Source organism: Leptodactylus fuscus, chromosome 6 (assembly GCF_031893055.1).
Source record: "Leptodactylus fuscus isolate aLepFus1 chromosome 6, aLepFus1.hap2, whole genome shotgun sequence".
Lineage (NCBI taxonomy): Eukaryota > Metazoa > Chordata > Amphibia > Anura > Leptodactylidae > Leptodactylus > Leptodactylus fuscus.
The window spans coordinates 174,889,153-174,903,566 of NC_134270.1; the positions used below are offsets into that span (position 1 = coordinate 174,889,153).

The 14,414-nt window shown below is 42.2% G+C and overlaps 2 protein-coding genes across 2 annotated transcripts; both read left to right on the plus strand.

The window, feature by feature from the left end:
* The first annotated feature begins 6,603 nt into the window (after positions 1–6,603).
* LOC142210163 (free fatty acid receptor 3-like) lies at positions 6,604–7,581 on the plus strand. Its single transcript, XM_075279189.1, has one exon. It carries the CDS (start codon positions 6,604–6,606, stop codon positions 7,579–7,581), a length of 978 nt encoding a protein of 325 aa, XP_075135290.1.
* Positions 7,582–8,168: 587 nt separating this feature from the next.
* On the plus strand, positions 8,169–9,954 carry LOC142210164 (free fatty acid receptor 3-like). Its single transcript, XM_075279190.1, has 2 exons — positions 8,169–8,320; positions 8,958–9,954. The coding sequence occupies exons 1-2, from the start codon at positions 8,169–8,171 to the stop codon at positions 9,952–9,954; spliced, it is 1,149 nt and encodes a 382-aa protein (XP_075135291.1).
* The last annotated feature ends 4,460 nt before the right edge of the window (positions 9,955–14,414 follow it).

Genomic DNA, 14,414 nt, shown 5'->3' on the forward strand with positions numbered 1-14,414 from the left:
GGGAGTGCACCAAAAGCCACATTAATGGGCCCTCCAATTGAAGTGACTGGGATGCGTTTTGAAGCGCTCATGTATACCTTGCCAAACAAGGGGACCCTAAACTACCTGTCAAGGGGCCCTTAACCCCTTAGCGCCCCTTGACGTAACTGTATGTCATGGGTCGCATGGGGATGTATGGAGCGAGCTCACACGCTGAGATGCCGGCTGTATAATACAGCCAGGACCTGCCACTAACAGCAGCGGTTGGTGCCCGAGCCAATCGCTGGTGTTAACCCTTTACACACTGCGCTCAAACGTGACCGCAGTGTGTAAACGGTGCGGCCGGCACGGGCGCCGCCATGTTTGGCACACCGCCGCCCTCCTGAATGTCACATGAGGGCAGTGATCGGTTGCTAGGACAGCCGGAAACCTATTGAAGGCTTCCAGGCTTGTCTCTGCACTAGATCTATTAGACGATGCCAGAGGCAGCCTCCAATAGAAGTGCTGCGATTTTCCTATTCACTGCAATACTGTAGTATTGCAGTGAATAGTATGAGCGATCAGAGCCCCTAGGTTTCAAGGTCCCTAAGGGGTCTGATCATAAATGTATAACAAGAAAAAAATAAGATTGTACAAAGAATTTGTTAAATTTAGCAAAGTTTAGCATTATTTTCTAAGTAAACAAATATTTCTACAACTACATAAATTGGTTATCACCACGTTCGTACTGACACGTAGAACACAGGTAACATGTCATTTGTACCAAACAGTGAACGCAGGAAAAATTAAACACATAAGAAAATGGCGCAAATGCATTTTTTCGCCTATTGCACCTCATTCTGACTTTTTGGCCAGCTTCCCAGTACATTGCACACCATATTGAATGGTGCCATTACAAAGTCCAATTTGTCCGGCAAACAATAAGCCATCATGTGACTCTGTGAACTGAAATCCGAAACATTTATGGCTCTTGAAATGTGAGGAGGGAAAAACCAAAATGCAAAACAAAATGGCCAGGTCCTTAAGGGGTTAATAACTTTGCACACAGGCACTTCTATATAGTTTCGGAATGCCAACACTGCACACAATTGTGCCAACTGTTATGTGTGCTGCAGTATATGGAAATGTCTGTTTGCAAAGACATGAAAGCTCCTCATTTTGTGTTTTTATTGGTATTTTGGACAAACACCATGGGCTACACTCAAGATGTATTGTTCTCTTGGAAGCCAGATGTCCTCATTTGTGTGTAGCAAAGTTGGAGGATGTTTTTTAAGGCTGCATTCACACTGCCCTCAGTGTCCAACAGGTAGTGTCCTCTCCTACTGTCCGTTCAAAATCAGGCACGGACATTAGGAGCAGACAGTAGCTGGGTCCGTGACAACTGTCATTTATTTACATGTAGATTGGGTGCGTTCTTTGCCACTCTGTGCCCTTCATTTGCACATGTGAAAAATACACGCACACAAGAAGAATGAGACATTTGCAAATGGGCTTTTCTAACAGACCTTTCTTGTGTCAAGGACATTATGAAAAGGAATAAAGAAAAAGACACAAACACTAAAGTCTAACATTCCATTAGCCATGACTTTATTTGGCTGCCACTTGTTTAAACTGATTCCTTTGTGGCCAACATCTGGGCAGATGTTTTGTTAAGCATCTGTGCTTGTCATTTTCAAGAGAGAGCAAGGTTACAAATCCTCAAGAGGTATGTGGACAGCATAGGCGCTGTGTATGTCCGCCATAATCATATACTATACAATATATATATATTTGTTTGAACAATATAAAAAAAAAATCAAGGCCAAAAAAAAAAAAAAGGGGACACCGCGATGAGGAAGGTCTTCAATCCGGGTCAGGCTAGTCAGCACTGAGGCGAGAAAAATGCCTGGGCACGGCACCTTCGGACCTCATGAAATAATCCGCAAAGGCAGCTCTCACCTGTACAGCTGCGTTGTCTGCCCAACCTGAGGACCTAGATGGTATGAGTGGGTGACCCAAAGCTGCCTGTGGCTCCACTCCAATGTTCGGCCTGTCATAGTCCAAAACAAAGTTGTGAAGCACACAGGCAGCTTTGATCACCATGTCCACAGTATCGGGAGACAACTGCAGCTCACAGGTGAAGACCCTCCACTTATTACTCATGAGGCCGAAGGCGCACTCCACGAAGCGTCGTGCCCGGCTCAGCCTCATGTTGAAGACCCTCTTCCGGGCATCTAGTCTCGACCGTGGGAAAGGGCGCAGCAGGTTTTCCAAGAGGGGAAATGCCTCATCCCCTACCATGACGAACGGGACTGGATGCGTGGTACCCGGAAGCGGTCTTGGTGGAGGTAGAGTCACCTGATCTAGCAGTACTGTGCGACCCAAAACCGATGACAGTAGCGCCCGGGAGTCCCCAGTACTACCATAGGCACCGACTTCGATAGCAATAAAACGGTACGTGGCATCAGCCACCGCCATCAGGACCACTGAAAAGTACTTCTTGTAGTTGAAGTACAGTGATCCTGAGTGCGGTGGCTTCTGCACACGTACATGCTTACCGTCGACGGCGCCTATGCAGTTTGGGAAATTGGCCACAGACTGAAAGCCTGCTGCTGCCTGCAACCAAATCTCCTGTGTCGGACTGGGCATCGCTATGGGTTGCAAGTGCTGGCATGTGCTCCTCACAATTCCGGATATTGTGGATTTGCCTACCCGGAATTGGAGGTGCAGGGATGCAAAACTCTCCCCTGTTGCCAGAAATCTGTGAAAAGAAAAAAAATATATATTACAACACTGCACAATATGAACTTCAGTTACATTAGGCAAACAGTAGATAAAGTTGAGGTACACATTGAACACAGTATTCTTAACTATATAGGGACACATTTGCAGCACTATGCAAAGTATATCACAACATTTACCTGCCACTATAGTTTATGTATATAGAGACACAGTTGGACAACTATTGGTAACTACAGAGAACAACAATTAGAAACAGAGTATTAACGAGTTATGTACACTATTTACATTTATTCGATAATGGAAAGCACAGGGACACATTTATATGATGTCTTCCTCTTGAAAATGTAATGTGCTATCCACATTTGAGAAGCAACCATTTTAGACATCTACATCTGTAATTGTAAACACTACTAAGTAGTAGAAAATAACAAATAAATACCACAACGTGATGACCAGCCTTTCCGTTGGACTGAGGGCCTTCCTCATGTTGGTGTCTTGGTGCAGAAGATGCGGCCCCACGTGTTCAACTAACACATCAAATGCCTCTGGAGGCATCCGAACAAACTCGGCAAATTTAGCCGGATCACTTTAAAAACAAAATATATGAAAAAAACATTACAATAATGCACACACTGGAATGTTGAGCACTTGGAACCCCCACAACATGAAATATCCAAAATGGAACCAGCAGACACTAAAAACTATGACACTGGCCCACAAAGTTACTGTTACGCTACATGAAACAATTGTAACAATACAGACATGCGCATGAATGAACGAAATTCCCAATAATAAAATAAACTTACTGCCTCAACTCATGGTATAGTTCTGCAAAGAAGCCCCGCCATGGCCGTACATAGTTTATGGGGTGCACCCAGTATTGTCGGCGCTTTTGCCTTGGGGACTCAGCTTGCAGCTCCTCAGAGTCGTCCGTCTCCTCCGGCTGCAATGAAACAAAAAAATTACATTAGCCACAGCATTTGCTACATTATGAATATACTTTAAAAAATGTATTTGTGAACGTACCTGCGGTTGAAGTCTGCGTCGCTTAACCTGGTTAACCAGCACAGAAACTAATAGTGCCGTGTCAGGCCTTTCACCTGTTATCTGCCAGTTTCCTGCATTAGCATTTGTGGCCATTTTAGACTTGCAAAGTGACCTTGGAAGCCAAATTTGCCAGACAGCATACTCAGATGTTTCATGATTAAATAATGGGCTGTCCTTTTTTGGCCTGCCCAGTGGGCTGGTTTTTTTTTTTAATGAGGTGGCCTGATTTTACGCGTGTAAATACACGCGAGCGTAAACGCGGCGTTTACGTGGTCAAAATACGCATAGAAAGCGCCGCGTTTACAATTTTGCGCGCGTAAAATAACGGAACAAAAAACGTGCGCGTTTCCGCCGTGTGAAGGGGCCCTAACACGAAGGTCTAGCCGACAGATAGGGCAAGAGCTACAAGAGAGTTAGGGACTGTGAATACTAAGGTGGTGACCTCTACAGAAACCAAGGTGCAGCTGCAGGCAACAAAAACAGGATGGGATGTGCTGGACAACAGACACGCAACACAACACAATACGCAACAAGAGAATGAGGAGAGGGACAGTGGAGAGGTGAGGAAAGGGTTAACACAGGACTGGGGCAAAACAAACCGGAACCCAAACCTCACAAATACCAAGATAGTGCCAAGCAACCAGAACTGAGGACAGGGGAGAGTAGAAGTGTGGAGGGACAAACCAGACTCACACAAAAGGCAACACTCACACCACCTCCTAGTCAGCTGTAATTCCATAAAACAATCCTCCTCCCAGAGCCACAAACTCCAGTTGGTTACAACAAAAACCAGCAACTAGTGAAGCCAGCCCTCCTCCTAATAAAGGCCCCAGAATCGTCCCATAGGATACTGGAAATGACCAACACCTGAGGCTCAATCTAAAGAACCTCAAGTAAATTCTGAAGGCCAATACTCAATGCCCAAATAGATGGCCCAATGACAAGGAAACCACCAGAAGACCCCAGACCACCGGATCCAAACCCCACCAGAAAAACACACAATTTTTATACAAGTCTTCAGGTCATGACATTACAAAGCTATTAAAACTCAGGAATCATGAGAAGAATCCTTAAGGGGGGAGTCATTGCGTTTCCCCAAATGGTGGGTTTTGGGCATTAGGATTGACTGAGAGTTGGAAAAGATGGAACTGGAGAGAATAGTTGGGGGCATAAAGTGGAATCTGTACAATACATAATCTATGTATATAGAAATATCAAGGAGCTAACTAGGCAACGATGCAAAAGAGGTAGAGTCTGTGGGGTATAAGGATGATGCTAAGGAAGAGTTTATGAAGGACAAATTCTGGATTTTCCTGCCCTTTCTGTAACAAAAATCATTTCTGTTTGTTCTTTATGCGCAACCAGACGACTGGCCCGATCCTCACTAAAGTTGGCACACAGGTACATCAGGTGTCCAGGAAGGTTTTAGACCGAGTCTCAACTCTCTAGGACGCACAGTTCCGGAGATACAGTATTCCTAAAAAATGACCTGCATTAGCCAATACAATCCTGTAAGTCTGTCACTCATATTCCAACTGCCATACACACGGTCACATGTCGCTTATCAGCCAATAGACATTCGCAGGTGCTTAGTCTCCACATGCACACAGCTTTACTCCAGGTTTCCATCACAACTCAGCCATTTTTCTTCACTGCTGTAGGTCAGCTTTAAAGGGGAAGGACACTGTGGATGACACTGACACACAAGATCACATAAACACAGTTTTACTCCTGGTTTCCATAACAGGTCCATAACAGGTTTTTCACTCATACACAAACTAAGATACACATGATCACATGACACTTATGGGACAATGGAATCTCACAGGTTCTTCAGTCTTCACATACACACAGCTTTACACCAGGCTTCCATAGCAACCAGTCTATTCTTATGGGGCCACTATACAAACAAAATATGAAATATAACCGTGCAAAACCACTTTGTGGTCAGGGAAACCTTATTTAGTCATTGGTGGAGTCTTAGATGATGTTTTCATAGCAATGCCAAATTCCTTCACTTCCAAAAGTATCACAAGCCATATCAGGGCACGCTCATTGCTAGTAATTGTATATGACGGTCGATAATATTTTCTCTTATCTGAGGTCTTTCTTGTTTGCTCAGTTTGGATGCCTTGTGTATCGGGAGCCTTGCTTTCCTAGCAACAGTCCCTAGGTGTCACCAATGCCGGTCATATGCCTGCCATTTAGTACCAGCTAACGATCTCTCCATCCTGCCTCAATGATTTTTTTTTTCTCCTTTCAGATCACATAAAACTATTCAAGGCTTATCATTTCCTTGGCAATATTTCAATACTAGATATAAAGTCACGTTATAGAAGCAGTTATGAATTTATGACTTTATGGGCTCTTAGTTAAGGTCGGGTTGTTGTCAGAGCTCGCTGAACAAAATGTTAGTGGAGATCAGCAATCTTTCTGGACCATTTCCCATCCATTTACAGCACAAAAATAAGAGATCGATTGGCTGAGATCCAGGTGCTTAACACTTCATTCAAAGCTATCCGTGATATTCTGCTCCGTGGAGGAACAAGTATGTCATCTTCATCTTCCACCTGCGACGAGAATCATAAGCCTTGGAACTCTCCTCACGAACGTGGAGCATGAATTCATCTTTGTGTGTTGGTACATCTGTTTTTGGCTACACAAGATCAGTCATTGACATTTGCTCTGGATCACGTCATCTTCGTATATGGACCAACCACTCCAGCTAAGAAGCAGCATTTTCTTCAAAATGGTGGAAACGTCTTACTGATCCTGGATTTCTTGCACGTTTTCTATCCTGTGCAGCAAAGATGTCTCCATCCATATATTTCCAGACAAGCAATGTATGCTTCTAAGATGTATCTGGATACCCTGGCTCTGGTGATTTATGTGATGACCATGTTTCTAGGCTTGCCATCCAACCTACTGGTGTTTTACATTTTCTTCAAGAAGGCTCGAAGTAGGTTGACCCCCAATCTCATCTACATGATTAACCTTTGCGTCTCTGACCTTGTGTTCATCCTCTTCTTACCAATAAAAATAATGGAGACTTTTCGTGGCAATTGGACACTTCCCGGAATCCTGTGTCCTCTCTATAACTTTGTCCACTTCAGCACCATATACGCAAGCGCCCTCTTCCTCACCGCTGTGAGTGTTGGACGATACTTGAGTGTTGCTTTTCCTATCAAGTACAAAATTTACAAGAAGCCCAGGTACTCCTTCCTTATTTGTATCTCACTCTGGACCATTGTGTTTGCTCATGTGTTATTTATCTTTGTCTTGAAAACTTCCCAAAACGGCTACCTTGAAATGTTCCTCACCAAAATTGATGATGACAAGATGGTCTGCTACGAAAATTTCACGGAAGAACAGTTGGATTTGATCGTGCCAGTCAGATTGGAGTATTCCATTGTCTTATTCTTTGTACCTTTGGCTATCACGACCTTTTGCTACACTCGTTGTATCCAAATCCTCATGAGATGTTGCATGCACGTCAGACACAAGAAGAGAGCCGCACGGGTCGCAGTGACCACCTTGACTGTTTTCATTGTCTGTTTTGCTCCTTACAATATTTCTCATGTTGTTGGGTTCATACAACACAAAAGTGTTTCATGGCGCAAGGCGGCTCTCCTGCCGAGCACTTGCAACGCCTTCCTAGATCCTCTCATCTTCTACTTTTTGTCTAGTTCCGAGGATCAAGGCTTCTACCAAGCCTGGAAGTCACTGCAGGAGAAGTATAGCTTATCGAAGAGGAAACTCTCCTCGGTGTTCATGAAGGAACCTCCAGACCGGCCAAAAGTAAAGGCTATAAAGACAATATCAGACACTGTATAACTACTAACCATAAAGACCAGCAAAAACATCCAAAACAATGCTACATGGGTTTGTCCAAAAATGAAATTTTACACAAATCTTAATATTTGGGGTGTTCCGAATCAATGGATGTATCCACCATGGTAGGTTTTAGATTCATGAGTTAACTTTTTTGATGTTATCTAGAATTGCTCTGAATCTTGATCCAGCTTTGATCAGGAGGGAATTTTTGTAAAAATGTTTAACCTTCTTCTGGATCAACAGTCGGACACACATACGTTCAGAAAATTTAGCTTAAAAACATTACACAATTTAGTAAAATGAGATATTAAAAAAATGTAACTACTTATGGAACAATTTGTACGTGTAAGCTCAATTTTGGGAAGTGAAATTACGTTCCACCGTGTTTTTGGTTCCCATTTGCTTGTATATTCTGAAAAAGTATTGACACCCATTCCTATTTTATTATGTATCTGCATTGGATCACAGTAAAAAAATAAATAAATCCATGATCGGGGAGTAGGACAAGATAACAGAATGCAAAATTACTCACCCCCTTCGATGGAGCATCAAACTTGGCTTCCACCACCATCGTGAGTCTCTAAGTGATGGTCTCCAGCATTGTTGTAGATGAGAATCCAACTATGAGTTGGTTTTTTAGAAAATTTTTGCAAAAATTTTCAAACCTTGTTGAACGTGACGGTGACTCTGAGTCAATGGATATGTTCAAGCTTCTGAACTTTGATGTGGTGCCTACAAGGTCCTGTAGGAGAATATTACCAGGACTTCTGGTGCCCAATGATGCCCATTTCCATCACATAAACACTCTTCAAGGCTTATCATTTCCTTGTCAGTATTTCAATATTTGATATAAAGTCACGTTATAGAACCAGTTATGAATTTATGACTTTATGGGCTCTTAGTTAAGGTCGGGTTGTTGTCAGAGCTCGCTGAACAAAATGTTAGTGGAGATCAGCAATCTTTCTGGACCATTTCCCATCCATTTACAGGACAAAAATAAGAGATTGATTGGCTGGGATCCAGGGGCTTCATTCTTCATTCATGATATTCTGCTCTTCCGAAAAACACATCAGTCATCTTCATCTTCCTCTGAGACAAGAATCAGGGTTGTCTTCTCCTAAGCATTGGAACCATCTTCCCAAATGTGGACCATAAATTCATCTTCGTGTGTTAATACTTCAGAGACAATGGTTTGACAACATTGACATTTGGTCAAAGTAACCAAGTCTCCTTTAGATTTTGACCAAAACGTTGAGCTAAGAAGCAACATTGTCTTCAAAACGGTGGTAAAGTTTTACCGATCCTGGATCTCTTACCCATTTCATATCCTGTCTTTATCAAGAACAGTCAAGATGTTTTCATCCACATTTTTCCAGACAACCAATGGACACCTCTAAGATGTATCGGGATACCCTGGCTCTGGTGATTTATGTGATGACCATGTTTCTAGGCTTGCCATCCAACCTACTAGTGCTTTACATTTTCTTCAAGAAGGCTCGAAGTAGGTTGACCCCCAATCTCATCTACATGATTAACCTTTGCATCTCCGACCTTGTGTTCATCATCTTCTTACCAATAAAAATAATGGAGACTTTTCTTAATAGTTGGACGCTTCCCGGAATCCTGTGTCCTCTCTATAACTTTGTCCACTTCAGCACCATATACGCAAGCGCCCTCTTCCTCACCGCTGTGAGTATGGGACGATACCTGAGTGTTGCCTTTCCTATCAAGTACAAAATTTACAAGAAGCCCAGGTACTCCTTCCTTATTTGTATATCACTCTGGACCATTGTGTTTGCCCATGTCTCTTTTGTGTTCTTCTTGGAGACTTCTCAAAATGGTCAATTTGCAACGTTTCTTTCCAAAATCGATGATAAGTTGGTTTGCTATGACAATTTTACAAGAGAACAGTTGGATTTGCTCTTACCAACAAGATTGGAGCTTTCCATCGTCTTATTCTTTGTACCTTTGGCTATCACTACCTTTTGCTACACTCGTTGTATCCAAATCCTCATGAGATGTTGCATGCACGTCAAGCATAAGAGGAGAGCCACCAAAGTTGCAGTGACCACCTTGACCGTTTTCATCGTCTGTTTTGCCCCTTACAATATTTCTCATGTTGTTGGGTTCGTACAACGTGAGAGTGTGTCATGGCGCCAAGCGGCTCTCCTGCCGAGCACTTGCAATGCCTTTCTGGACCCTCTCATCTTCTACTTTTTGTCTAGTTCCGAGGATCAAGGCTTCTACCAAACCTGGAAGTCACTGCAGCAGAAGTATAGCTTATCGAAGAGGAAATTCTCCTGGATGTTCATGAAGGAACCTCCAGACCAGCCAAAATTAAAGACTATAAAAACAATATCAGAAACTGTATGACTACAACCAGTACCCAGGACACCACAGAGACCAACAAAAATATCAAAAACATTGCTTCAAGGATGACCTCTCTTCCTCTTCTTCTCTTCTTTTATGCAAATATTTGGGTTCTCAGAAATTTTTGGAGTGTCCCAGGTCACTGAGGGCATCTGTGGGACCAGAAATGGTAGGTTTACCTTCACAAAGCTAACTTTTTGAGCGAGACTTGAAATTTTTGGAATCCTGATCCCAGAAATGGTAGGTTTACCTTCACAAAGCTAACTTTTTGAGCGAGACTTGAAATTTTTGGAATCCTGATGCCAGAGATGGTAGGATTACCTTCACAAAGCTAACTTTTTGAGCGAGACTTGAAATTTTTGGAATCCTGATGCCAGAGATGGTAGGATTACCTTCACAAAGCTAACATTTTGAGCGAGACTTGAAATTTTTGGAATCCTGATCCATTCTCGATCATTCTTTTTAGGAAATACACGCTCGCGTCTTACGTTTTATGTGTTTGTTTGTCGTGTTTCGTTTTTACCTCCTTCTGGATCGCAAAAAGTTCCGAAATAGCTTCAACACATTACAAAAAAAATGAGCAAAATGAAAATGTAACAAGATGTAACTACGTCTAACAACAATGCTTACCACCTGCAGGTTAATTTTTGGGAAGTGAAATTGTAGAAAAAGATGTGAAATTTGCTATTTTTGTAGCACGTTTACTTGTACAGTGTAAAAAGTATTCACACCCTTTCGTCCCTTGTTGAATCACAGTAAAAAAAAAAAAATTTTTGATAACAAATTTCTATCACGTGATCTACATTTATGGACAAAATAACTGAATGCAAAAATATTCACGCCCTGCAATCAAGTATATAGGTGAGATATACCGTCAGGAGGTCCAATCTCTATCCTTGTAGATGCAGCAATTTGATTGACATTTTTTGCAAAATTTTTCAAGACCTGTGTTAATGTGGTGGTGACCGGTAAGTCACTACATAAAGATTTGATCGACCACTATGACAATTGTATAAGAGCTCCCCCTAGTGGTGACTTCAGAAAGAAAAATACATTATAATCCACCCCTATCTCTATACCATGTCCTTATAAATATGACATATCCCTCTGCACGCTTGCCCTTTAACCCCTTCATTTCCAGATGGAAACATTGTAACCTAGTTTTATTATTGTAATATCTCTCTAATCGTTGGTCTACATGGCCAATATCCTTCTGTGCCATAATGTACTACTGCAGAGAGGATGATGATGTTGACTTTGTGTATTCTATGGATTTGTGTCTTCTGTCACTTTCCCACGTCACCTATATCCATCCTATGGATGAGCGGCCGAGCGGGTGTGTAATGGTCTGTGCCTAATTTGTTGTTCTCCAGCAATGGAAAACTTATTAGTGACCGGGAGATTCACAGGGCGGACACTGAGATGTATATGGAGAGCAAAGTCCCTTTATGATCTGCAAAGAACAAACAGAAGTCCTAGAGGGATCGTCCATCCCTGTCCTCATCGGGTGCGCAAACAAATCTGAGGCATCGATCTCATGTACAAATGATTGTAGATACTTGTAAATAAAGATTCTTCTGCTTGAATGAGTCACTGCCATCTTCATTCATCAATATCCCTGTCTATATCCGGCCCCGATAGGTATTGGCTAATTGTAATAGTAAGTAATGTAATGTATGTACACAGTGACTGTACCAGCAAAATAGTGAGCGCAGCTCTGGAGTATAATACAGGATAAGTAATTTAATGTATGTACACAGTGACTGCACCAGCAGAATAGTGAGCGCAGCTCTGGAGTATAATACAGGATAAGTAATGTAATGTATGTACACAGTGACTGTACCAGCAGAATAGTGAGCGCAGCTCTGGAGTATAATACAGGATAAGTAATGTAATGTATGTACACAGTGACTGCACCAGCAGAATAGTGAGCACAGCTCTGGAGTATAATACAGGATAAGTAATGTAATGTATGTACACAGTGACTGTACCAGCAGAATAGTGAGCGCAGCTCTGGAGTATAATACAGGATAAGTAATGTAATGTATGTACACAGTGACTGCACCAGCAGAATAGTGAGCGCAGCTCTGGAGTATAATACAGGATAAGTAATGTAATGTATGTACACAGTGACTGCACCAGCAGAATAGTGAGCGCAGCTCTGGAGTATAATACAGGATAAGTAATGTAATGTATGTACACAGTGACTGCACCAGCAGAATAGTGAGCGCAGCTCTGGAGTATAATACAGGATAAGTAATGTAATGTATGTACACAGTGACTGCACCAGCAGAATAGTGAGCGCAGCTCTGGAGTATAATACAGGATAAGTAATGTAATGTATGTACACAGTGACTGTACCAGCAGAATAGTGAGCGCAGCTCTGGAGTATAATACAGGATAAGTAATGTAATGTATGTACACAGTGACTGCACCAGCAGAATACTGAGCGCAGCTCCGGAGTATAATACAGGATAAGTAATGTAATGTATGTATACAGTGACTGTACCAGCAGAATAGTGAGTGCAGCTCTGGAGTATAATACAGGATAAGTAATGTAATGTATGTACACAGTGACTGTACCAGCAGAATAGTGAGCGCAGCTCCGGAGTATAATACAGGATAAGTAATGTAATGTATGTACACAGTGACTGTACCAGCAGAATAGTGAGCGCAGCTCTGGAGTATAATACAGGATAAGTAATGTAATGTATGTACACAGTGACTGCACCAGCAGAATAGTGAGCGCAGCTCTGGAGTATAATACAGGATAAGTAATGTAATGTATGTACACAGTGACTGTACCAGCAGAATAGTGAGCGCAGCTCTGGAGTATAATACAGGATAAGTAATGTAATGTATGTACACAGTGACTGCACCAGCAGAATACTGAGCGCAGCTCCGGAGTATAATACAGGATAAGTAATGTAAAGTATGTATACAGTGACTGCACCAGCAGAATAGTGAGCGCAGCTCTGGAGTATAATACAGGATAAGTAATGTAATGTATGTACACAGTGACTGCACCATCAGAATAGTGAGCGCAGCTCTGGAGTATAATACAGGATAAGTAATGTAATGTATGTACACAGTGACTGCACCAGCAGAATACTGAGCGCAGCTCCGGAGTATAATACAGGATAAGTAATGTAATGTATGTATACAGTGACTGCACCAGCAGAATAGTGAGCGCAGCTCTGGAGTATAATACAGGATAAGTAATGTAATGTATGTACACAGTGACTGTACCAGCAGAATAGTGAGCGCAGCTCTGGAGTATAATACAGGATAAGTAATGTAATGTATGTACACAGTGACTGCACCAGCAGAATAGTGAGCGCAGCTCTGGGGTATAATACAGGATAAGTAATGTAATGTATGTACACAGTGACTGTACCAGCAGAATAGTGAGCGCAGCTCTGGAGTATAATACAGGATAAGTAATGTAATGTATGTACACAGTGACTGTACAAGCAGAATAGTGAGCGCAGCTCTGGAGTATAATACAGGATAAGTAATGTAATGTATGTACACAGTGACTGTACCAGCAGAATAGTGAGCGCAGCTCTGGAGTATAATACAGGATAAGTAATGTAATGTATGTACACAGTGACTGCACCATCAGAATAGTGAGCGCAGCTCTGGAGTATAATACAGGATAAGTAATGTAATGTATGTACACAGTGACTGCACCAGCAGAATAGTGAGCGCAGCTCTGGGGTATAATACAGAATAAGTAATGTAATGTATGTACACAGTGACTGTACCAGCAGAATAGTGAGCGCAGCTCTGGAGTATAATACAGGATAAGTAATGTAATGTATGTACACAGTGACTACACCAGCAGAATAGTGAGCACAGCTCTGGAGTATAATACAGGATAAGTAATGTAATGTATGTACACAGTGACTGCACCAGCAGAATAGTGAGTGCAGCTCTGGAATATAATACAGGATAAGTAATGTAATGTGCATACACAGTGACTGTACCAGCAGAATAATGAGCGCAGCTCTGGAGTATAATACAGGATAAGTAATGTAATGTATGTACACAGTGACTGTACCAGCAGAATAGTGAGCGCAGCTCCGGAGTATAATACAGGATAAGTAATGTAATGTATGTACACAGTGACTGCACCAGCAGAATAGTGAGCGCAGCTCTGGAGTATAATACAGGATAAGTAATGTAATGTATGTACACAGTGACTGTACCAGCAGAATAGTGAGCGCAGCTCTGGAGTATAATACAGGATAAGTAATGTAATGTATGTACACAGTGACTGTACAAGCAGAATAGTGAGTGCAGCTCTGGAGTATAATACAGGATCAGTAATGTAATGTCTGTACACAGTGACTGCACCAGCAGAATAGTGAGCGCAGCTCTGGAGTATAATACAGGATAAGTAATGTAATGTATGTACACAGTGACTGCACCAGCAGAATAGTGAGCGCAGCTCTGGAGTA

What these genes read in the sequence shown, in the direction of transcription:
- LOC142210164 (XM_075279190.1), top strand. Translation starts at nt 8,169, where the DNA reads ATGGTCTCCAGCATTGTTGTAGATGAGAATCCAACTATGAGTTGGTTT. An exon ending in TTTGATGTGGTGCCTACAAG is followed by an intron (nt 8,321 to 8,957) that starts GTCCTGTAGGAG and finishes ACATTTTTCCAG; the next exon opens with ACAACCAATGGACACCTCTA.
- LOC142210163 (XM_075279189.1), top strand. Translation starts at nt 6,604, where the DNA reads ATGTATCTGGATACCCTGGCTCTGGTGATTTATGTGATGACCATGTTT.